This window comes from Oryza glaberrima, chromosome 1 (assembly GCF_000147395.1).
Source record: "Oryza glaberrima chromosome 1, OglaRS2, whole genome shotgun sequence".
Lineage (NCBI taxonomy): Eukaryota > Viridiplantae > Streptophyta > Magnoliopsida > Poales > Poaceae > Oryza > Oryza glaberrima.
Window position 1 is genome coordinate 32,531,763 of NC_068326.1, and position 22,088 is coordinate 32,553,850.

At 46.5% G+C, this 22,088-nt stretch overlaps 5 protein-coding genes across 7 annotated transcripts; 1 reads left to right on the forward strand and 4 right to left on the reverse strand.

The window, feature by feature from the left end:
• Window positions 1–286: 286 nt before the first annotated feature.
• LOC127777484 (probable metal-nicotianamine transporter YSL18) lies at window positions 287–3,083 on the reverse strand. Of its 2 annotated transcripts, none has more exons than XM_052304092.1 (6): window positions 2,545–3,083; window positions 2,267–2,433; window positions 2,067–2,164; window positions 1,847–1,981; window positions 1,509–1,698; window positions 287–1,357 (listed from the first exon to the last, which is right to left on the reverse strand). In XM_052304092.1, exons 1-6 carry the CDS (start codon window positions 2,876–2,878, stop codon window positions 287–289), a joined length of 1,995 nt encoding a protein of 664 aa, XP_052160052.1. In that variant the 5' UTR covers window positions 2,879–3,083. The 2 variants fall into 2 exon arrangements, with proteins under 2 accessions (XP_052160052.1, XP_052160045.1); XM_052304085.1 differs by having other exon boundaries at window positions 287–1,402.
• Window positions 3,084–3,587: 504 nt separating this feature from the next.
• On the reverse strand, window positions 3,588–6,668 carry LOC127760479 (uncharacterized). Its single transcript, XM_052284747.1, has 2 exons — window positions 5,179–6,668; window positions 3,588–4,147 (listed from the first exon to the last, which is right to left on the reverse strand). Exons 1-2 carry the CDS (start codon window positions 6,592–6,594, stop codon window positions 3,929–3,931), a joined length of 1,635 nt encoding a protein of 544 aa, XP_052140707.1. The 5' UTR covers window positions 6,595–6,668; the 3' UTR covers window positions 3,588–3,928.
• A 293-nt stretch (window positions 6,669–6,961) lies between these two features.
• LOC127760481 (internal alternative NAD(P)H-ubiquinone oxidoreductase A1, mitochondrial-like) lies at window positions 6,962–11,437 on the forward strand. The gene is made up of 8 exons (XM_052284748.1): window positions 6,962–7,617; window positions 8,325–8,541; window positions 8,887–9,047; window positions 9,126–9,191; window positions 9,338–9,501; window positions 9,776–9,890; window positions 10,647–10,826; window positions 10,912–11,437. Exons 1-8 carry the CDS (start codon window positions 7,174–7,176, stop codon window positions 11,062–11,064), a joined length of 1,500 nt encoding a protein of 499 aa, XP_052140708.1. The 5' UTR covers window positions 6,962–7,173; the 3' UTR covers window positions 11,065–11,437.
• Window positions 11,438–11,648: 211 nt separating this feature from the next.
• On the reverse strand, window positions 11,649–15,688 carry LOC127760478 (uncharacterized). 2 transcript variants are annotated; one of them, XM_052284746.1, is made up of 2 exons: window positions 12,663–15,688; window positions 11,649–12,194 (listed from the first exon to the last, which is right to left on the reverse strand). In XM_052284746.1, the coding sequence occupies exon 1, from the start codon at window positions 15,400–15,402 to the stop codon at window positions 13,717–13,719; it is 1,686 nt and encodes a 561-aa protein (XP_052140706.1). In that variant the 5' UTR covers window positions 15,403–15,688; the 3' UTR covers window positions 11,649–12,194; window positions 12,663–13,716. The 2 variants fall into 2 exon arrangements, with proteins under 2 accessions (XP_052140706.1, XP_052140705.1); XM_052284745.1 differs by having other exon boundaries at window positions 11,649–12,224.
• Window positions 15,689–16,785: 1,097 nt separating this feature from the next.
• On the reverse strand, window positions 16,786–21,707 carry LOC127763937 (uncharacterized). The gene is made up of 9 exons (XM_052288748.1): window positions 21,585–21,707; window positions 21,382–21,500; window positions 20,383–20,414; window positions 19,812–19,877; window positions 19,430–19,498; window positions 19,027–19,137; window positions 17,627–17,715; window positions 17,216–17,266; window positions 16,786–17,109 (listed from the first exon to the last, which is right to left on the reverse strand). The coding sequence occupies exons 2-9, from the start codon at window positions 21,453–21,455 to the stop codon at window positions 17,080–17,082; spliced, it is 522 nt and encodes a 173-aa protein (XP_052144708.1). The 5' UTR covers window positions 21,456–21,500; window positions 21,585–21,707; the 3' UTR covers window positions 16,786–17,079.
• Between the last annotated feature and the right edge of the window lie 381 nt (window positions 21,708–22,088).

Consider the following 22,088-nt stretch of genomic DNA (forward strand, 5'->3'; position numbering starts at 1 on the left):
AGCTAGGGCGAGGAGCTGCTGCTGCAATGCCATGGCACGTCTGTTTCTACTGAATCCGCTACAAGCCTACAACTCTGGTAAGAAAACAAGGCAAACCATGTTGAATTTATTTCGGCTGCCATAGTATGTTCGTTGGATTGAAATCTCAACTGTTTGAAAAGCACAAAAAGTCCATTTCGCTCTACATGAAAAGATCAGTTCTATCACTAAATAATCTACAGGTGTTGGAAGAAAAAGAACGGAATAAACAATTGTGCCCACTTCTTCCTCGATCAAGAATTCAGGATCATCCAGCTTTAGCCTTACTCGCCAAGAAAGCGTCCAGCTTGTCGTTCTGCACCCGGCCGAGGAACCTGATGCAGATGGGCGGCGTGACGTCGTACCTCGCGAGCAGCGCGTACGGTATGGAGAAGAGGCCGTCGCCGCAGATGAGCCCGGACGCCAGCACCGGCCCGAACACCTGCAATCCCAGCTTGTCGTTGCGGTTCCACAGGAACACGATCAGGCTGCCGATGCACATGTCGATGGACACCGCCGGCACCAGCAGGAACGACACGGCCATGCCGGTGACGCTCGGGATGTACGGCTCGGCGCGCCACTTGCCGTGCGCGGCCACCTCCCGCATCGCGCAGACGGCCAGCGCCAGCACGAAGAAGGTGGCGCTGATGGCGAGGCAGTACTTGGGCAGCTCGAGGCCGCCGGCGCCGAGCACGGCGATGCCCCGGTAGATCTTGGCCAGCGGCGCCTGGTACGTCTTGTTGGGGTTCATCTCGTAGAAGTGGTGGAAGACGGTGAACACGGCCGGGTTGACGACGCACCCCATCGCCGTGCCGATCACCTGGCTCACCAGCGTGGCCCGCGGCGAGGTGAGCGTCAGGTAGCTCGTCTTGAAGTCCGACATGAAGTCGGAGGCGGTGGAGGCGGTGGACGACACGATGCCGCAGATGACGAGGCTCCCGACGATCCCGCCGTTCTTGATCCCGATCCACGACGCGAACATGAGGATCACCAGCTTGTTGTACTGCGCCGAGAAGTTGGTCTCCGCGACGCCCGTGCCGTAGGCGTTGCAGAAGGCCAGGACGGGCGCGAACGCGTACGCGGCGGCGACGTGGTAGTACCTCACCTGGCCGTACATGAGCGGGATGACGACGGTGGAGACGGTGGCCAGGACGACGTACCCGCTGATGGCGAAGGTGCTCGGGATGTGCTCCCTGAGGAACACCTGCGTCCTGCGGCGGTCGTCGAAGCTCATCACCGGCCGCGGCATGGCGTCGACGTCGGAGAAGGACCTGAGCGTCTCCGCCGCTACCTGGTGGTGGCGCACCGTGTGTATCGTCCTCAGCGAGATCGCGACGAGCTGGAAGATGCCGTCGCCGAGGATCATTGCTATGGCGCAAAACACCTTCTCGATCACAACAAAGTGAAGTCTGACTGATTCTTGATGCACATCATCGACGTCGTCTTTTTTTTTTTTTGTCTAACAACAAATATTCGATCATTGGTAGTACCTTGTATCCACTGAAGCTCTTCAAGTTCGTCTCCTGGAGATCGGCGTCGTACCAGATTCCTCTTTTGCTCCGGATGTACGGCCACATGATCCCCCAGGAGATGATGGACCCGAAGAGCATCGAGACGTTTATCAGGTGAGGACTGATCATCCCGATTCCCACATAAGTTCCGTTCAAACTGATGTAGAAACTGCAAAGCAACAAACAACGAAACACAAGTCACTCAAGCCGATGATCGATTAATTTCTCCAGCCCGAATAAAAACTTTGCATGAATTCAGTGTTCGAATTCGTCGGTTTCCTCGGTTCGTTGCCTAGCTCAGGCTCGGCTCAGCTTACCCGCGATTGAAGGCGCTGAGCCCAAACGTTGGGAAGGAAGTGAAGCCGCAGTTTGGACCTCCGGTGTAGAACCACTGGAAGATGGACCAGAACAAGCTCGCCAACGACGACCGGAGAACGAGCGAGACTTGCCTCCTGTGATCACAAGTAGACGCAGATATTACCGTAAATCATGTGACAACATGGCTATAACTCACCAAGCTAGTGATAATCTGCTCACTTCGCTTGTCTAGCGCCGTGAGGGGTATGGAAGCTGTTGATGAGGTGAGCCGTCGCCGAGCCGCTTGGGAACGTCAGCCGGTGGCGGATGATCATTGTCTACGGACGGATGAACCAGTAAATCGGCGAAGAATCAGGGAGCTATGATCTCTTCTTCTTCTTCTTTTTTTTTGTATTTTTAGGTGCGTTCGTGGATCGTACCTTCCTCATGGGGACAATGGCGAGGAGACCGACGAAGCTAACGAGGAAGAAGAAGGCCATCATCCGACCGAACTCCGGCTCACTGACGCTCGCGCTGGAGTCGTCCCCGGTGCTCGTCTTCTCCGCCGTCTTCCGATCCATGGCCAGCAGATACGATCCAAACCCACCTAAGAACAGGCCAGCCGCCAGCGACGTCGGCGTTACGACGGCGAGATCAATGGAAGAGGCAATGCAGGAAGAGGCAAGAGCGCGGCGTCGTGTCGCGCGCGGTGGCGTACCGCTGTATGTCATGCTGGCGCAGGCGACGACGCAGGTCTGGACGACGGCGTTCTCCTGGCGGGTGAAGGGGCGGCCCGGCGAGCCGAGCTGGTCGAGCAGGCGCGTCCAGGCCTTGAGGAGGAAGAAGCCGAGGAGGCCGGCGGAGATGTTGAGCGACGGGATGATCCCCGACGTGAACACCAGGTTCATCATCACGCTGCTCAGGGCCACGCCCAGCGCCACGCTCGCCACCACGGCGCGCAGCGTCACCTGCTCCGTCCACGGCGGGACGGGCTGCCCCTCGAACGCGCGCTCCGTCGACGGCCCATCCCGCGGGTCGCCGACCGACTCCATCCCGGCCACTTTTCCTCCTCCTCCTTACGCCGCGCTTTGCCTCGCCGGAGTATCGTCGGTGCGGATCGAGCTGGCAGCCAATGCATCTACTGCGTTCGATCGTGCCTGCGCATGCATGCAAGTGATGGTCGATCTGGAGGAGGGCAAGGGGAAGAGGAGAACGGAGGAAGAGGACCGAACGAGTGAACACGAGAGGCAGGAAGGCTACATATGCTTTGGCTATTCTTGGCAGAGCCCAAGAGGCAAGAGATGGTAATGCAACCGCGAAATGTTAGATTTGGAGGTGTCACTGCTCCTTCACACCCTCTTGGCTCTTGCCATGCATGAAGCCAGAAGCAGAATCTCGATTAGCCGGTAAAATTCGAGCTCCAATCATTTTTTCGCTGATTTCAATCAATTTTTGATAAATTTCGAATGAAGTTCAACAGTTGAACAGACCATTCGAAATGATGGCTCGAGATGGTCGAAATTCGTGGAGATCGTGACCCTTGGCTAGAAGTTACTCAAATACCAACAGTGCAACGTTCTTGCCATGCAAATAAGTAGTTCAATTACCAGCGGTGCAATGCGAGGGATGATAGTCCCAAAAATCAGTGAATCGTCGTCATCTTGGTCGTTTTGAGGAATGGTACTCAGGAAAAGGGAATAGTAACTATTGTGACTTTCATGGATCCTCAGACCAAACAACTCTAGACATTAAAACAAAATGTTTCTATAAGCAATCATGCATGCTCAGGTGGCGCTCACACAGATACAATGCAAATAAGTCTAAAAAAGCAGATTCCATTTCTTGTGTAGCTTTTTTGGAGACATTTCTAGTGTGGCTACGCATTCTAATAAGGGTTTGTTTACAACAGAAGAAACAGAAACAAAAAGGGATAAAACAGTAGATAAGTAACAGAATTTTCTTTGTTGCCAAGGACATCCCTAGTGGTAGACAAGGCTAGGAAAACGTCCATTGCTCATGCAATTTATTCTTCTCATACTTCTGTACAAAGGACATCTAAATAATTGTTGTGTTGTACTGCAAAGACATTTTGCTCCATCTAATTAACCAACTGATCCCTCAAGCTTCAGGTTCATAAGTGCATCCATCTCATGTGCAAACTCGTAAGGAAGATTCTCGAAAACAGCCCTGCAGAATCCACCAATCATCGCTGCAACAGCCTTTTCATGGTCTATCCCCCTTTGTTGGAAATAAAATAGCTGGTCCTCCCCTATTTTTGAAGTGCTTGCCTCATGCTCAACACGACTAGAAATGCAACCCACCTGTTATCACGCAAGTTGGAACAGAATGTTAGTGTAAATGTAATTTCAGCCATATTAGATAAAGAAATAGATGATACGCATTTTAGGCATAAGTATAGTACTGGAGGCTCATTAGTTACACATCTGTATTCAAAACTGCAAATACATGTAATTGCAGATTATGGAAGTGCTTGTGCATAGGACATGCGTGCACAGAGATAACTCATGTCTAGCTCAAGATCACAATGGGCCATCAAGAATACCATGAGAAACATTAACTGCTGGAACTAAGCGAGTAGCCTAGAGGTGATGGTAAGCAACTTAAAGGTACAGTGATATTGCAGAAAGAATGCATGACACTATTAGACAAACGGGGTCAACCCAGCGGCTTCTATGAGGAAGGCAGCGCAAAGGAGGCCCGAGCGCTTGTTAGGAAGGCCGAAGGCGGCTAGGGTGCTGAAGGGCGGAAAGCTAAAAGGTCATCTAAAGGTGTATTTGAATGGGAGCATGATGAAACCTGAAGCGGTACTAAAGTTGTGCTGGCTATACGCCATCAGTGTCATATAAATGTTCCAGATGAATTAGTATGAGATTTTTCCTGCTTTTGAACATGAAAACGTGCATGGCAGGAGATTTTCTAACCATAAGATAAATTGGTCTAAACCAATAGTTTGACTCTTATAGTTTTTAGCCAGCATAAAAGTTAAATTCAGTAATATGGAATCAACGGCGACCATATTTCTTCTAATATATGGAACAGTGTGTATTCCCAAAAAGGGTGTCATTACCATTTACTTTGCATGTCAATATATTGAAACTTAAATGGAGAAGACTGATTGTAACCAAGGACTACGAAGATTAATATGAAACCCTCCAACTTGCAAAATTATCAAAGCCCCTATTAATTTATACATGCTCTATTGCTTTTGTAAAACAGAAACTGAAAAATGACATACAGAACAAAGGATTAACAACCTACTCTTAATAGTTTGCATTATAAAAATGCAATTGGCCCTTCATGCCAGGCAAATCAAGAACAGCAGAGCAGTTACCTGAATAGTCGGATAGGTGTTGGCAGCAGCGTTATCCCCAATCAGCAAAGAATCACACTGTGAAGAATTATAAGCATTTTCTGCGCCTGAGTTTATCTGGACCAACCCACGGTAGCAATTCCGTGACTTCCCAGCTGAGATACCTTTGGATATAATCCGACTCCGCGAATTCTTTCCCTTGTGGATCATTTTTGTCCCTGTGTCTGCCTGCTGGTAATCCTTCGTCAGTGCAACTGAGTAGAACTCTCCAACAGTATCATCCCCAAGAAGCTCCACACTTGGGTACTTCCATGTAATTGCTGAACCTGTCTCAACCTGTGTCCATGAGATCTTAGAGCCCCGCCCTTTGCACCGTCCTCTCTTAGTAACAAAGTTGTAAATGCCCCCCTTCCCCTCCTCATCACCAGAGTACCAATTCTGCACCGTAGAGTACTTGATCTCTGCCTGCTCCTCACACACAAGCTCCACAACCGCCGCATGGAGCTGGTTGGAGTCATAAGCTGGAGCAGTACACCCTTCCAGATAGCTAACCGTGCTCCTCTCATCAGCCACAATTAGAGTCCTCTCAAATTGCCCGGTCTCCTTGTCGTTGATCCTAAAGTATGTCGATATCTCCATTGGGCAAACCGTATCCTTGGGCACATAGCAGAACGACCCATCGCTGAACACGGCCGAATTGAGGGCAGCATAGTAGTTATCTGCCGGCGGCACGACGCTGCCAAGGTAGCGCTTGACAAGGTCCGGGTACTCGCGGATGGCCTCGGAAATGGAGCAAAAGATGACGCCCTTCTTCATGAGCTCCTCCCGGTGGGTGGTGGCGATGGAGGTGGAGTCGATGACGGCATCGACGGCGACGTTGGCGAGGCGCTTCTGCTCGCTGAGCGGGATCCCGAGGCGATCGAAGGTGTTGAGAAGCTCCGGGTCGACCTCGTCGAGGCTGTTGAGCTTGGGCTTGGTCTTGGGCGCGGAGTAGTAGCAGATGGACTGGAGATCCACCGGCTCGTACACGTTGTCGCTCCAGGTGGGCTGCACCATGGTCAGGAACCGGCGGTAGGCGGCGAGGCGGAAGTCGAGCATCCACGCCGGCTCCGCCTTGAGCTCCGAGATGCGGCGGACCGTGGCCTCGGAGAGCCCCTTGGGGATGGAGAAGGACTCGAAATCAGACACGAACCCATACTTGTACTCCCTCTTCAGCAGGTTCTGCAGCGTCTCCGATTCCGTCCCCGCCTGGGACGACGACGACGGCGATGGCTTCTGCGGGCCCGTCTGCACGGCCACCACCGAGAGGCGTCCACGGCGCGTGCACGGCCTCCGCCGGGATCCGTACGACGACGGGCACGCCGCCCCGAGCTTGGCGGTCGCGGCGGCGCAGCAGGGCGAGAAGAGGGGCGTGGACGACGCGGCGGCTGCGGCCATGGTGCGGCGGCGTGGCGAGGCCGAGGCGAAATTAGGGATGCGGATGGGATGGAGAGCGCAGGAGGGGTGGGTTGTTGTTCGGTGGTGTGGACCCGTGCTACGTGAGCCTCAGCCGCGCGTGAGGCCGGCGCGGGTGGGCGCGGTCCACGGGAAGCCCGGCGCGATGGGGGCACGGTCGTGTGGCGGCCGAGAGGCGTGGTGCGGCAGTGGATGTGGTTCGCGCCGCGTGGCGGGCCATGCGGAAAACGCCGTGGTTTTGTGCGATTTCTCCCCGTTTCTTGGCCTCGCCACTCCGCCACCGCAAAAAATTCCACCGCACACGCGACGACGAAACCGCCTCTGGCTGGGGGCTTTAGACCTTCAACGGTGCCCGTTCACCCGCGATCCGACGGTGGGGGAGCCCCTCGCCGTCCAGATCTCAGCCTCTCGGATCGGACGGAGCGTGAGGTCGTCGGGTCACCCAACATTTTCTCCACACGCGGCGACTTTCTAGCAAAAACGCAGTTCGTTTAACGAGAGTCGCTGAGTCACTTCTCGTTCAGGTTCAGCAATCGCAATCTCGTCTCATCGTCGCCGGCCATGGCGGCGTCGTCCTTGCTCCGGTCGCTCTCCCGCATCTCGCGCCGCGGCTGCGTGGGAGGCGCGGGGCCGAGCCCGTTCCACCACAGCCGCCTCCCGTACTCGCCGTTCTCCACCGCGGCGGCGGATGCGGTGGAGAGGAGGGGGTTCGCGGGGCTGGGGCCGACGGCGAAGGGGGAGAAGGCGCGGGTGGTGGTGCTGGGGACCGGGTGGGCGGGGTCGCGGCTGATGAAGGACATCGACACGACCGGGTACGAGGTGGTGTGCGTCTCCCCGCGCAACCACATGGTGTTCACGCCGCTCCTCGCCTCCACCTGCGTCGGCACGCTCGAGTTCCGCTCCGTCGCCGAGCCTCTCGCGCGCATCCAGCCCGCCGTGTCCAAGTCCCCCGGCTCCTACTTCCTCCTCGCCCGCTGCACCGCCGTCGACCCCGACGCTCACACGGTGAGACCCCCATAGCAGCTCTGGGTTGGTGTGTGTGGCCAAATGGCCACTGGTTTTACAGACGTGCCTGCGTGGGGAATGCCTGTTTCCAACATTCTTGGAGGAGTGATCAAAATGTGGGAATGATCGAAGCTCGATCCTTTCTATTTTTCCTCGTGCAGAATCGATACTTTTGACCTTTTTGAATAGGGGAGAGGAGTGAATCGGATTTCTGGGCTTTGCTGGAGGAATCTTGACTTTACTCATCTGCATCGTGATCCATCCACAGCATGTGCTGCGTGTCTCTTAAGTAGTTGATTGAGTAGTTGGTGAGCTGCCTTTTGGTCACATCGAAGGAGAAGAAAGTTAGACCAATAATAATGGGGAAAATAGCTAGAGAACGCTGCTGAACTTGCGTATATTCACGAATTCATCTATGGTTCGTCAGATTCTATGTGATACTGTATTTATTGTTTAGTACTCCATCCGTCCCAAAATGTAGCAACCTATCTAGTAGAGTACTAGGTTGCTATATTTTAGGACGAAATAGCTTTTGCCCGGAAAAGAGGCATGGTACTTCGTGAATATTCACCATCTAGTGCATATTTAGGGTGCAGTTTTCATTTAAACTTTACAAACCCACTGGATGGTTAATACATGAATTTCCTATACCAATTTTTCTCTGAAAAGTTGTTTCACCTATTTATTCATCGTCCTTTGACCTTTAGATTGATTGCGAGACAGTTACTGAAGGTGAGAAAGATACCTTGAAACCTTGGAAATTCAAGGTAGCGTATGATAAGCTGGTCTTTGCGTGTGGAGCTGAGGCCTCAACTTTTGGGATACGTGGTGTTACTGACCATGCAATATTTCTCCGGGAAGTTCACCATGCTCAAGAAATTCGCAGAAAGCTCCTTCTGAACCTGATGCTATCTGATGTACCTGGTATGCCACAGAAACACAAAACAACTCAAATCAAGATATTTGTGTTACTTAGGTAATTTGTCACATTGACAACTATCACACACTCACACTTCACTGGCACAAAGGAATCAGTAATTACTCGTTACTTTTACATTTTGTTTGTCTCTTGATGAAATTTGCAACTACATTAACCTGGGCTCTTATTGCTGTTTCTTGTTTTTCTCTGTTTGATTGAGCAGAATTTAGAATAGAACTATTACATTTTAGGTATACTTGTTTTTTACAAAATACCTTGTGTGCTGAAATCTAATTTTGTTTATATCCTCCTTATTATAACCAATTGGCCAATGTTATTTGTTAAAACAGGAATATCGGAGGAAGAAAAGCGCAGACTTTTGCATTGCGTTGTTGTTGGAGGTGGTCCAACAGGTGTCGAATTTAGTGGTGAACTTAGTGATTTTATCATCAGAGATGTTAAACAGCGTTATTCACATGTTAAAGATTATATCCATGTTACCTTGATTGAGGTTAGAGCTGTTGGCATCTCTCCCTCTCTCTAAACTTTGACCACACTTAACAAATTTTGTTTCATTTTATTATTTCAGGCAAATGAGATATTGTCATCTTTTGATGTTCGCCTCAGGCAATATGCTACAAATCAACTAACTAAGGTATGCAATCTCTGTCTAATCTAGTGTTGTACTGTTGTGCCATTTTAAGCCATCATGTACCAAGACTCCAAGACCTAAAAATATGTGTGGATCGTATAAGAAAGCTGGCAGTGAAATACTAAAAATAACTTGTGATCATCCAACAGTCAGGTGTTAGGCTTGTGAGAGGCATTGTGAAGGATGTACAACCCAACAAATTAATCCTGGACAATGGAGAAGAGGTTCCTTATGGTTTGCTGGTATGGTCTACTGGAGTTGGTCCTTCATCATTCGTTAAGTCGTTGCCATTTCCAAAGTCACCAGGTGGAAGGTATTGTAAATTGGCTTGACCGTATGGAGTTTCATGTATATGCATCATATACTGAATGGGATTTGATTATATGCACCTGCGCACCTTCTGTACTTTGAGGAATAGGGATATATATATATCTTCTACATGTAGTTCATTTGTGAATCAGGTTTCACCATGCACTATAAGAAGCTTCTACTATCTATAGGCTTTTGGTATCCACCCAATTACTGGTGTAACATGGCTATCTACATCTTTGGTACCTGTGATAGATTTACTGGTTGCCTGGTCACAGGATTGGGGTTGATGAGTGGTTACGTGTTCCTTCTGCCCGGGATGTGTTCGCTATTGGGGATTGCAGTGGATTTCTTGAAAGCACAGGCAAGGATGCTCTCCCAGCTTTAGCTCAGGTACTTATCTGAACATCTTCCTACAGTCCGAGTCAATCACAAAGTATTTGGCAAACTAATATTTGGGCTTCCTTAATCTTTTCTGGAGTACCAAGAACACTGGGAGGAATAGGAACCAGAAAAAAAAAAGACAAAAGGGCCTTACATCAACATTAAACAGATTCTTGGCCATGACAAACCTCATCTATTGTATAAGGGCCTGTTCACTTTGATGCCAAAAAAAACCTTACCAAATTTTGGCATGATTTCTTATATAGTTATCAAAATTTGGCAGCAAACTAAATGTAGCCACTTTTTTGGCAACTTTACCAAAATTTGGTAAGGTTGAAAATGGCATCAAAGTGAACAGGCCCTAATTTCTGTTCTTTCTCATACAAATACTTTCTGTTGTTTGAAGTAGATGCACTCTCTCATATGATTACTTAATTCAATTATTTTCTTTAGAAGAAACTTCCAAAACAGTATCATCCCTCATTTTGTTTAAAGAAAACCAAGTAGTTCCGCAGGTTTGAGGTAAAGGAAAACATGCAGGGTGTGGTATAAGACCCTCTTTAAGTTCAGAAAACGCTTTACTTAGGCCAGGCTAAGTAGTAACTTAAAAGGCTAAAGGGTTTAACATAAACCGAAACAAGATCTTTCGGTGAAACAATTCCCAATCCTTTCACTATCTTGGATTATTGATATCGGTTAGAAAGAAATGGGCATCTTCTCGTATTAGATATTTATACATTCTACTGCACTTGTACTCTGGAACAGGTTGCAGAACGACAAGGCAAGTATCTAGCTCACCTGCTTAACCATGTCATGAAAACTGGAGGAGGGCATGCGAACTGTGAGATCGACGTTGATCTAGGTCCTGCCTTTGTGTATAAGCATCTGGGGAGCATGGCAACTGTCGGAAGATACAAAGCTCTAGTCGATCTGAGGCAAAGCAAGGTTGGTTACTGTTTCTGTCTGTAAAAAAAACTTGCATTGTTCTAAACTTCTGACGAGTTAACTGAAATTGTCCCTTTATTGTCAGGAATCGAAAGGGATATCTCTTGCAGGATTTGTGAGCTGGTTCATCTGGCGCTCAGCATACCTGACTCGTGTTGTTAGCTGGAGGAACAGGTTTTATGTGGCTATCAACTGGCTGACCACACTGTTATTTGGCCGTGACATTAGCCGTATTTAGGTGCCTGTTTGTAGATATCTGAACGATGAACAGTACAGTGCATCCTTTCCCACATCTTTTTTTTTTTTGTCAGATACGTGTAATTTCCACAGAATTTTTTTCTTAAATAACACTATCAAAACAAACCAAGGAAGCGAGTTCAAACTTTAAATACTGATGATTAGTATCGCTATCTGGAGAAGTCCAAGAATCATGGAACGTCCGTGCAACTTATCACCATCTTTTAAAATCCGTGGGGTTCTGGCCTCCATCGCGATTTTGTGCACTGTCCACTTGTTCAGGCTTCATTTTTACCCAGAGCTGACTTAAGAAGTACAGAAAACAATAACTAGAGTGATTACTATCTGTGAAGACCGCATGTGAACAATATGGTTACTTGTTTCATATAATTTATAAAATCCTTATAAACCTTTACAATAATAAAATTATGACATCTTGAAGTAGTTAAACCTCAAAAACAGAATCCAAGCAAAATTTGATGTATGATCACTCTATCTTCATATTTAAACTTCAAAATTAATACTGTACTGGGTACACATCTACACATAGAAAACATAGTGTACGGACTACAAACGGCGCCTGAAAATCAACACGGATTTACCTTCTATTTAGAAATTTATTAGGTCATGTACAACCTATATTGTATCACCTAGAACTTGGGTTAAATCCTGGATGATCAACTGCTGCACTACATAAGTACAATTTCTTAAGGACGGAACATCATTACTGTCATATGCAAGAGTTGAAGAACATTGAGCATACAGCAAAGCCCCACCCTCATCCAACAGTAGGTGAGAGTAAGATGGTGCAATTGATTGAGCAGTCAAACAGGATCTGATGCAGCTCCCAATCAACAAAGCAAAGCATACTAAAGTAGTACATCCATAACATGAGCTTGCTGAAGCAGATCTTCATCATCATCATCATAGCAGTCATAACTCATGAGCCTCGTTGTCCACATTGGTGAGATCCAAATCTTTTCAGGTCCCAATATGCTGCTTCATTGCTAGAGTTCTGGTGACATGTGAGTAATTGTTCACCCAGTAGAGCTGCAGCAGCTTGCAATAGCACCTTCATTTCACGCCAGGAGGTAGCCCTGAAGCTCTTCACAGCTTTGCTTAGAGATTCCACTGTTTCATCCGTTTAAATAGTTGTGACAACTAAGACAAAAAGCAACAATGTTGAGATGAACTGTGTTTGGTTCTATAATATGTTTAGCACATTCTTTGAACAGTATACACAGTGATCTTGTGTTTTCTAATTGAACAGACTCAATGCATTTTCATTTTACATCTTGGGGCAGTTCTGCAGAAAAATAGCATTGAATCTGTTCATGTAATACTGCAAAAGAGTAAAATATTTACATGGAAGTTATTGAGGTAATTCTGCAAGCCAAAAAAAAAAAAACAATCAACTGGCTTATGTAGATATATGTGTGAGCTTTTGGAAGATATGTAGGATAGATGTACTGAAAACCCAAAAACACAGAGTTGTCTCCCTTCCCTGCCAAGAGCACCTAAAGCACCACCCAAACCCTTCCGAGTTTGTTTCCATATGCCAATCTACTATCCATGCCAGTCATAGATGCAGAAAAATACCTGTTACTCTCGGCTAGAGGCAGGCATACAAATCTGGAAAATCGACCAGACCTCTTTGTGACAGCTGGTCTGGGAGCTTTGTATTTTGTCCGAAATGGAAATCAATCAGAAGAAATCTCTTCAAATTCTCTTCTGCCAAGTTCCACATGAAATAAATGTTACATGGTCATAAAATAGAAGTGACCAAAGACAAACATGATATATATAACTCACATGTCATATAAAGTTCAATACTATGAACTTCCTTATTACTACGAGCTAAGCAATTTTGTTCCAAATAATAAACCCCTTTCTATGCACACAATCAGTACTTAAATGTATTAAGCTCTTTCTATGTTAAATCCGTTCCTCAATATGTAGTTCCAAAAAGGGGAGTAATCCCATCCCCACAAAAAGTGTGCAATTCCTTAAAAGCAAGCAAGTAATATAAAGGTTATCACAGTTACACCCACCACTGCTCAATGAAACAGCTTCCATGGATCATAAAATTCACGGCGATGGCAAAGTTTACCTTGTCTATTGAAACAATCAATGCGTATTTTCATTGGAGGATAAACAAGGACTAAAGATCAGGCTATGTACCTTCTCCCAAGCAACAAAAGACAATTGTGTCCATGGATCCATTCTCTGGGTATTCCTTCCAACTTCAATATACTACATTATTGACCTGTTAGTTTTCTATATGTCTGAAGGAGCTTATTGACACAAATAAAAACACAATGTTTATGCCTATTATTTGATGCACAAGAATACCATTGTGTTGGATGCACATTTCAGCATCCAATTTATTGTCATGGAAATGCAGTTGAACCATTCATTACCTTTCGAATGCAAAAATGTCTTGATCAATAACTTTCCATAAATTAAACAGGTACAGGCTACATGAGAACTAAACAGATAAACATTTCAGTGCAACCTACGGGGGAAAATGAAAAGAGAAGAAAAAATGTTACACTACAACACAGGAGACATCACCCGAAGAAATGAAATGCAATAGTTGAAAATCAGCGACCATGGCATGCAGAGTTTAGATCAACACCACAACGCAGAATGTTCAGTTTATCCTTCGCCTCTTGTTCCGTTGGAGGCCCCCGCCATCAGCATCCAAAGAACCCAGGGCACTGCTCCTCCCTCTCCTCCTCAGGGATCTTGATGACCCCGCGTTACTTGGTTCTCCTGCACTCTCAGAGATACCAGCATCCCCCTGTATCACTGCAGCAGTGCTTGAGTTAGATGCTTGGTCTGCAGAAGGTGCTGCAACAACATGAGTTCTGTCAAATGTTGACTCGAGATTTGGAGGATTCGATGATGAAGCCGATGCACCATATTGGCTTGGTCCAGTTATCCTTCTAAAATCACTCATGGCAGATGCAAATCTTTCCGTGTCTTCATACCCAAGAAGGGTAAGTCCACGCAACCAGTCAATTCCATCTGGTAATAATGAGCTCGGACCATTTCTGGATGGATCCGATGCATTGTTTCTGATCAAACCACTGTCAGGGGAAGTGGATCCGCCATCGGGAGGGTTAGGGTTGTCTGCTTCTCTCAGCAACCGTCTTGCTCTCATCCTTGACGCCAATCTACTTAGGCGACTGGTGTGCTGAGCGTGAGCAGTGTCAACCATTTCCTGCACAGCTGATTCAGGCGGACCTTCAAACCTACTCGCAGTATTCATAATCTGTTGGTCCAGAAGGCGCCTCCATGATGACAATAACCCATGAGCCTCACCAAGCCTTCTTGAGATCGGTCGCAAATGGTGAAACTGCTGCCTGAAGCTTTCGAGCCGATTTCCATGTGGTCTTGGTGGGATAGTAGGACCTGTTTGTTTCCCACCTTCCACAGCCTTCTCGGCATCCAAACATGAATTCCCTCTCCCATAGATCGGAGTAATATTCGCCTCAGTCACCTCGCCTTTGCAGACTGGGCATTCCTTGTGATTGGAATAAACATTGAGCCATTGGTACAAGCAAGGCCAGCAGAAGAGATGGCCACAAGAGGTGACCACCGGCTCGCTGGCCATATCGAAGCATATATTACACTCAAATGTGGCAGCGCTCCTGCCCTGCTCCTCCGATTCCTCGGAGGCGCCTACTTCCGCGCCATCGGCAGCTACCTTATTATGTTCAACAGTATCATTCATCGGTTCATGCTGCAGCACTGGGACTGCGGCAGCATCACGCCCAGCTGGGTAAGCTTCAGAACTGAGTGGCGGAAGGTCCGACCTAAACCGCCTCGCACGGAGCCATCTGCTTCCAGTCTGCTCGAGAAGCCGCCAGTAACGGGCTGCGGTGTCAGGGAGGAAAGAGGACGATGCCGTCGACGAAGACGGCCGGTCCTCCCAACCTAGCAGTTCGCTGGCACGCACCAGCGGCGGCGGGGGGTGGAGGCCAAACTCGAGGTCGTCAGGGAGCTCCGAGACCACCGGAGCCGGAGGCGGCGCATACGGCGGCAGGTGCGTCTCGGAAGCAGGCGGGTCGTCGGGGTTGTACAGGGAGTAGACCTCCTGCAGCGGAGGGGAAAGGTCGGCGTGAGAGGGGGAGTACGGGGGATGCGACAGCTCCGGCGGTGGCGGCGGCGCGTCGACGGAGGCTGCGGAGGAGGACGGGGAGGAGGGCATCGGGGTGCTGAGGGCGAGGTCGGAGCCGAGGTCGGAGCGGCGCGGGCGCGGGGCGCGTGGGAGGCCAAGGTAGAGGTTCAGATCCATCCTCCTGCTACTCCCCGCGGCCTCATCGGCGTCCATCCGACGGCGACGAGCTCCAGCTTCCTCCGGACAGCACCAGGTCGCCGGCTTCAGCTCCCCACCTTACCATAGTAGGTCGTCTCCCCCAAGAGGCAAACCCTAGCTAGAGACAGAGGCACTGCGCGGGAGAGCCGCGTTATAGGTTGGGTAGCAGTAACACATCTCCGCCGGTGCTCACGCCGGCAGATTAGCAGGCGGCGCCGCCGGTAAGCGGCGGCTGAGGTGGGAGGAGAGGGAGAACCGGAGAAGAGAAGGGGAGAGAGAGTAGCAGCAATGTGGTGCCAAAAAGAGGTGCCCTTTTTATTTGGTTTGGTTACCGCAGCAGAGAAGAATAGGTTTGCGGCTTGCAAGTTGCTGAAACATGCTAGCGTCAGGTGAACGTGGGTTAATTTGGGATTTGGAAAGCCATTAGCCGTAGAAAGAAATACTTTTTACCTGTGTTATTATCTTGCACGTTATAAACCCTTCTCTCTCTTAATAGCCTAAAAGAAGCAAATGAGGTGGACCCAGTTGCAGTGGCTCATGTGTCATGTGCTGTTGCCTTTCAGCAGTCAGCTCAAACAATTTTACAGCTAAAAAAGCTGAAAAGGTAATAGTCATGATTACATACGCTGAGGGAAACAAAACAAATTCACGATGATGATTTACATTTAAGAACAACAATCCCGTGCCAATATAAAGCTTGCTAAGACAAACCATGCAGAAGAACTGTAACATCGGGTTCTCCTAAAACAATGCATCATTTCTACTTTGGCCCGGTTTAGTTCGCACACAAAAATTTTACACCGCATCACATCGAATGTTTGAACACATGTATGAAATATTAAATATAGGCTTAAAAATAACTAATTGCACAGATTGCGACTAATTTACGAGACGAATCTTTTAAGCCTAATTGCTCCATGATTTAACAATGTGTTGCTACAGTAAACATTTACTAATGATGGATTAATTAGGCTTAATAAATTCGTCCCGCTGCTTACTGGCGGATTCTGTAATTAGTTTTTTTTATTAGTGCCCGAATGCCCCATACGACACCCTATATAATACCCGATGTGGCACGCCAAAACTTTACACCCCTCAATCTAAACACCACCTTTGTTGATTGAGACAGAGATGCCATGGTAAAATGCTACTCCCTCCGTTTCAGGTTATAAGATGTTTTGACTTGCCGCTTCAAATTTGATCAAGTTTATAGAAAAAAAGTAATATTTTCGACCTAAGATAAATTTATTATAAATATATATTTAATTATTAATTTAATAAAACTAATTTGGTAATGTAAATATTATTGTATTTGTCTATAACGTTAGTCAAACTTAAAGTAGTTTAACTTTGGTAAACCACAAAACTGAACAACAAAACCTAAAACTGGAGGGAGTATACCACAAAAAAAACATAATGGACAACAAAACTCTCACAGTAGCCATTAGTCAAAGAAGATGTCACGGATGTAGACAAATTGAACAGTTGTTGATTGAGCCAGAGATGCCATGGTAAAATACTAGCACCATATTGGACGACAAAACTTTCTCAAAGTAGTAGAAGGAAATGTCACGGCTATAGGCAATCTCATCATGGTAGGAAAACAGCATCTGAGGTAAGTTGCTCTACATGTTGTCATTTGCCCCGATGCGTGCACTCTTCTGCTGAATAGCTCCACCAGAAAGTTGGTGTTCATTGTTGTGGGCTAACAATGTCAAGAATCTGCAAACACAGAGGAAACAAAAACGTGCAAGTGTCTGGTTAATTAACTTAGAGTTAACAAGGAATATCTTGTGGATAGAAGAGCAAATGCAACGGAAAGAGAAACCTTATTGGTGAACTGTTGAAAAACTTGTCCTTCCATCAATTTCTCTAATTCCTGAGGATGAATTAATGAGGGAGTGGGCATCATAAAATAAAGGTGGTAGAGAGAGGAAAAAAATAAATGTAAGTGAGAAAAGTTATATTCGTATCAGTATTCAGCAGACTATAGTAAAAGGAATTAATTCATCGAACGTGCCCATTTGAAGCTTCTCAACTACTGGTAGGAAAATGAAGTCATGATGGTGGAATAAGAGAAGTGTTGTACTATAACAGTGACAATGTTCATTACTGCAAACCATTGTCCTCAATAGGTATTGGCATATTATGTGCATGTTATTTGAGCAGCCGGACAGAAATTGCAAACATAGTTAACTTGTTAAATAAACTTGCAGTTATCACAAGAGTAGAGAATTACCTTTTCTGGCTCTGCAGAGCCATCAATCTTAAGTAGCATTTGCTGAAGCTTACAATCTTTCAGAGCATCTCGGATCTCATTAGATTCCGCTGGCATGGATACAAAAATCAAGCAATGAGTTAATTGATGATGTTTATTTCTTTTTGCGAGACAAGACGATGAGTATTACTATGATTAATTAAATAAGGTAGAAATGCTAGCAGGTTATGAAATTTGTACAGGGAGGGATGTGGAACCAATATACAAAATTGACTAGCATGAAGCCCATATTCTGCTTACAGTACTATCCTTACTAACTATTTGTCAACTCTTACGAATAACCACTCTCCAAATGCCACTTACGATTGTCCTTACATTTTTGCCACCGGAGAGAAATTTTCTTAACAATTTGCCCCTTTCACCAATGTGGCATACCAGCATGGACTGAGGACGTGAATGTCCTTTTTGCCCCTGCCACTCCCCTTCATCTCATTGAGATCATCCACAGCGGTGCACGTATGCTTCTGGCTTCCTGCTTGCGGGGTCACCTCCTCATTGAGACCATCCGCGGCCACACCAGCCACGCTGTCTCATCAAGCCTCGTCAATCATGTGTCAGCGGCAAGAAGGTTGTGCACTGCATCTGCATCATCTTCTTCGGCAGGCCAGATAACCGCGAGGCCCTCAAACTCACTGGGAGGATGGCGGAGCACCCCGGTGCAGGTCGTCATGCGGTTCATTGATGGCAAGGCCGGCAAGTGAGGAGCACGTTGAGGTACAAGGAGAAGGTACATCCGCAAGGTTGAAGGTTGTCATCGACAGCCACAAGGAGAAGGTACATCCGCAATCAATAGCAGCCAAAGAACATCCATGCACGCACCTAAGTGTTACTACTACCTAATGGCTTGTCACTACACAGCAGTGCAGAAGATGGACGAGAAACAGCGGCGGAGGTGAGCTCAAATCTGAAAAGGAAAGGGAGAGAGGGGGGAACACAAGGGAAGGGCCATGGGTAAAATGGACTTTTTGTGTCTCTTGTCCACATTGGCTGTCCTCACTAGCATGCTTAATAGGTGAAAGTGGCAAATGATTAAGAAACCTTCTCTCTGGTGGCAAATCCGTAGAGAAATGTAAGAATGGCAAACGGAGAGTAGCCATTTATAAAAGTGGCAAATAGTTAAATTCCCCATTACTAAATGTGCATGCCAATATTTTACTCCTATACTGTAGGTCTGTAGGATTGGGATTAGGTTCAGATAATTATGAAATTGAAGTCGATATTCTTGGGTTGAAATGCTGGACTATACTAACATGGAGACATTTGTTTCAGCTAACAAATAAAGCCAGAAATCAAGTAAAAGCAAAGGATTCCTTTTTAAAAAACACAAATCATGGTATGAAATAGTCAAACATAGGCAATACCTAAAGATCTTAATCCATTCTTGTCAACAAGCCAGCTTGGATCCTCAACTTCAAGAGATTTTGCAGAGTGCAATGTGTTTGGATATTGTGTGGGACAAGTCGTGTCCGATACTACAGACAAAAAATTGAGCTTAACATAAATTTTCTTGGCCTTCAAGATTCACAATGAATAATATTATAGCCCTTATAATAAATTCTAGAGAAACTAATTTAAATTATTGATTAAAAAAGCATAGCATATGGTTACTTCTTCTTCTTTTTTTGCGAGGATAGCATATGGTTACATTGTTTACAACTGAAGGTAGTCATGATCTATAAAGTTTTGAGTTCAATCAATTATTAGTGAAAACCAAATAGAAGAAATGGAGAGTTAACAACAGAGATAAGTATGGTGCATTTTTACATAAAGACGGGGTTTGATCCTTGTCATTAGGACAATTTGTTGCTTCTTCCAGTGACCTAGAGTTCCTTGCTGAAAACAATAGAAGGCACAACTGTAAATTCCAGTAGATTATTTTAGAAACATGTTAGTAGGACAGAACAATTGACAATTTAATGAATGACTATATGATAAGATAATTCAGGCCCTTATATATGGGCAAGTACATGCCCTGCAGGACTTTTAGGTGTACACAGTCAAATGCTCATTTACAGTATATTGATGTAATTTTATGTAGGACCCCTCTATTTTAATGATCATGGTTTCAACTCAATTTCCATATATAGCAGGACTATATAGCTGTTGCAAACAACTGTATTGAGTCACCAAAAGCTAGAGCACTTACAAATTTCCTCCTGAAGAGATGACTTGCTAACTTCTTCCAGAGGTATTGTCTTCTGGCAAAATTTATCTGTTGGCAAAACGATATTTAGCACAAATACTGGCTATCAAGATAATAAATATATTCCTCTAAAAAAGGGAGATGAAGATATTTGGTGGCCATTTTTGTTTGCATAAAGGCAATGCATAAATGATAGTTATAATTTGTGCTGTGTTTAGTACTGTTCAGCCTTTCCCTAATCTCAAACCAAGTACAATAGTAAAATTGCCAAAATTTCAAAACAAAAGGTCCCCCGCAGACTTGGACACTTGGAGTGTGATAAGCAGTTTATCACTTGCTATATTTCTTTAAGACGTTTGGTTTATTGAGCTATGTTTAAAAATGCGGCTGGCAAAGAACGCTGGCCAAAGAGAGAAAAGGCAGTACAGGGAAGCTTGTTGATTTAAAATACACAACTAAGAAGCAACAGAGGGAACACGGCAGTTTGCTACAGCCCCCTCGCGCTACTTGAGCTACTTTCAGATCGCAGCACTAGAGCTATATTTAGAAACTACCAAAGGATAGCACTGAGTACCTTTGTGATTTTTAAAGCATGCCACCGAGCAACTGCAAGGGATAATGAAACCGTTTGTAAGGCCCAACTGCATTACACAATAGAGAAAAAGAAGCCAGAGAAATTGAACGGACCATGCTCTTAATTGGTCTACAATATGACATGTGCTCTTTTGCCACATATGTGTGTATAACATGTAGCCCTGGCCCCAGTTGTCATACACCGGACTGTGGCAAATGAGCCAATGCCATTCAACTTTAGGGCAAAAGAGCAATTTTACCAAACAAATCTACAGGACACATAGAAGATGTCCAACCGTGATTGCATCGCTGAACAGGTATGTTAGTTCAGTAGTCCATTTAGTTTCAGGGAATCTTGAAAAACAGTTTGTTTAGATAATCATATTTGGCAATCCTAAGGTTACATCCTTGAAACAATTGTGCAAGAGAAGTCATAAAGTATGATATGTAATTCTCTTGCGTATTCAAGAAAAAATAAGCAAAGTATTACAGATTATTGAATGATGGACGTTTGCCTCTGAATACTAATTCAATACAGCTTAGTACCAAAACCAACACTGACACCAGATATCAGGAGAAAGGTTTACATGTCTTGTTTTGCCGCTGCCTTTTTTTTTTTTACTCATGCAAAACCACTCCAGCAGCAAGCTACCGAGTCAAACCCAAAATATATCAAGCTAATTCTGATGTAGGCTCATATTCTAAAAAGAAGCTAATGCTTCCAACCATTAATCATCAATCTACTCTATTGACCTAGCAAACCCGTACTCTCTTTTCAAGCAGTAAGCAGTGAAGTAATCGATGTGAACACAGCAAGTAGGACATTGCACTAAAACCGTAACAAGTGTTCTTCAATTCAATTGTTATGCTAGCTAGTAGGCCATTACTGAGCACCATGATCGAAGCGATTTCCCAAATTTTAAGGACAGTGGTATGCGACGACGCTACCCATGGAAGCTGTAAGCACAGAAGGGTGGAGATATCCGGTGGCTGGACTTACTATGGCGTGCGGCAAGCGGGGCACTTGTACTTGGACGGCGCCTCCTTGCACACGTCGCAGCTCCCACCAGCCATCTCCAGCCACCTCCCCTAGCCCCTAGGGATTCCTCCAGGCGCGACCTGCACCCCCAGACCCGTCTCAGGTGTCCTGTGGCTGCTGCGGGAGCGGCGAAAGGAGAGGAAAGGGGGAGGGGACGCGCTGACCTTTTAGGTGCTTTCAGCTCGTGCGGCTAGGCTCGCTCCACGGCGCGCGACGGGCGCCCTCGGCCGGCGGCGAGCGGAAGAGGGCGGCGGCGCCGCGGCGGCAAAGGTAACGGGATATGCGAGTGGAGGAATGGGTGTGGCCGGGTGGCTCCGTTCTATGCCTGGGCCAGTTTAGTGGGCTGGTCCAGCCCGCGTGGCCGCCCGCGGTGGCTGTTGCGGAATAAGTTCACTTTGGGTCCCTTTATTTGTCGCCCTGTCCGATTTCGCCCCTTGACTGCAAAACTGGATACGACCCGTCCCCAAACTTATAAAAACCAGGTAAACAAGGTCCCTCGGCGGTTTTGATAGCGGTTTTGGCTGACGTGGCGCCTACGTGGCTAATTTGACTCGGTCTTTATTTGACGTGACACTGAGGCGCTTACGTGGCAATTCGATCCGGAAAAATAATAAAGCATGTGGGACCCACATGTCATTTTCACACATAAAGTAATAAAAAATAGTGGG

What these genes read in the sequence shown, in the direction of transcription:
- LOC127777484 (XM_052304085.1), bottom strand. Translation starts at nt 2,878, where the DNA reads ATGGAGTCGGTCGGCGACCCGCGGGATGGGCCGTCGACGGAGCGCGCG. An exon ending in CCATTGTCCCCATGAGGAAG is followed by an intron (nt 2,165 to 2,266) that starts GTACGATCCACG and finishes ATCCGTCCGTAG; the next exon opens with ACAATGATCATCCGCCACCG. An exon ending in CTCAGCGCCTTCAATCGCGG is followed by an intron (nt 1,699 to 1,846) that starts GTAAGCTGAGCC and finishes GTTGCTTTGCAG; the next exon opens with TTTCTACATCAGTTTGAACG.
- LOC127760481 (XM_052284748.1), top strand. Translation starts at nt 7,174, where the DNA reads ATGGCGGCGTCGTCCTTGCTCCGGTCGCTCTCCCGCATCTCGCGCCGC. An exon ending in TCCATGTTACCTTGATTGAG is followed by an intron (nt 9,048 to 9,125) that starts GTTAGAGCTGTT and finishes TTATTATTTCAG; the next exon opens with GCAAATGAGATATTGTCATC. An exon ending in CTCTCCCAGCTTTAGCTCAG is followed by an intron (nt 9,891 to 10,646) that starts GTACTTATCTGA and finishes ACTCTGGAACAG; the next exon opens with GTTGCAGAACGACAAGGCAA.
- LOC127760479 (XM_052284747.1), bottom strand. Translation starts at nt 6,594, where the DNA reads ATGGCCGCAGCCGCCGCGTCGTCCACGCCCCTCTTCTCGCCCTGCTGC. An exon ending in ACACCTATCCGACTATTCAG is followed by an intron (nt 4,148 to 5,178) that starts GTAACTGCTCTG and finishes GCGTGATAACAG; the next exon opens with GTGGGTTGCATTTCTAGTCG.
- LOC127760478 (XM_052284746.1), bottom strand. Translation starts at nt 15,402, where the DNA reads ATGGACGCCGATGAGGCCGCGGGGAGTAGCAGGAGGATGGATCTGAAC.
- LOC127763937 (XM_052288748.1), bottom strand. Translation starts at nt 21,455, where the DNA reads ATGGCTGGTGGGAGCTGCGACGTGTGCAAGGAGGCGCCGTCCAAGTAC. An exon ending in CCCGCTTGCCGCACGCCATA is followed by an intron (nt 20,415 to 21,381) that starts GTAAGTCCAGCC and finishes TATCCCTTGCAG; the next exon opens with TTGCTCGGTGGCATGCTTTA. An exon ending in ATCTCTTCAGGAGGAAATTT is followed by an intron (nt 19,499 to 19,811) that starts GTAAGTGCTCTA and finishes TATTGTTTTCAG; the next exon opens with CAAGGAACTCTAGGTCACTG.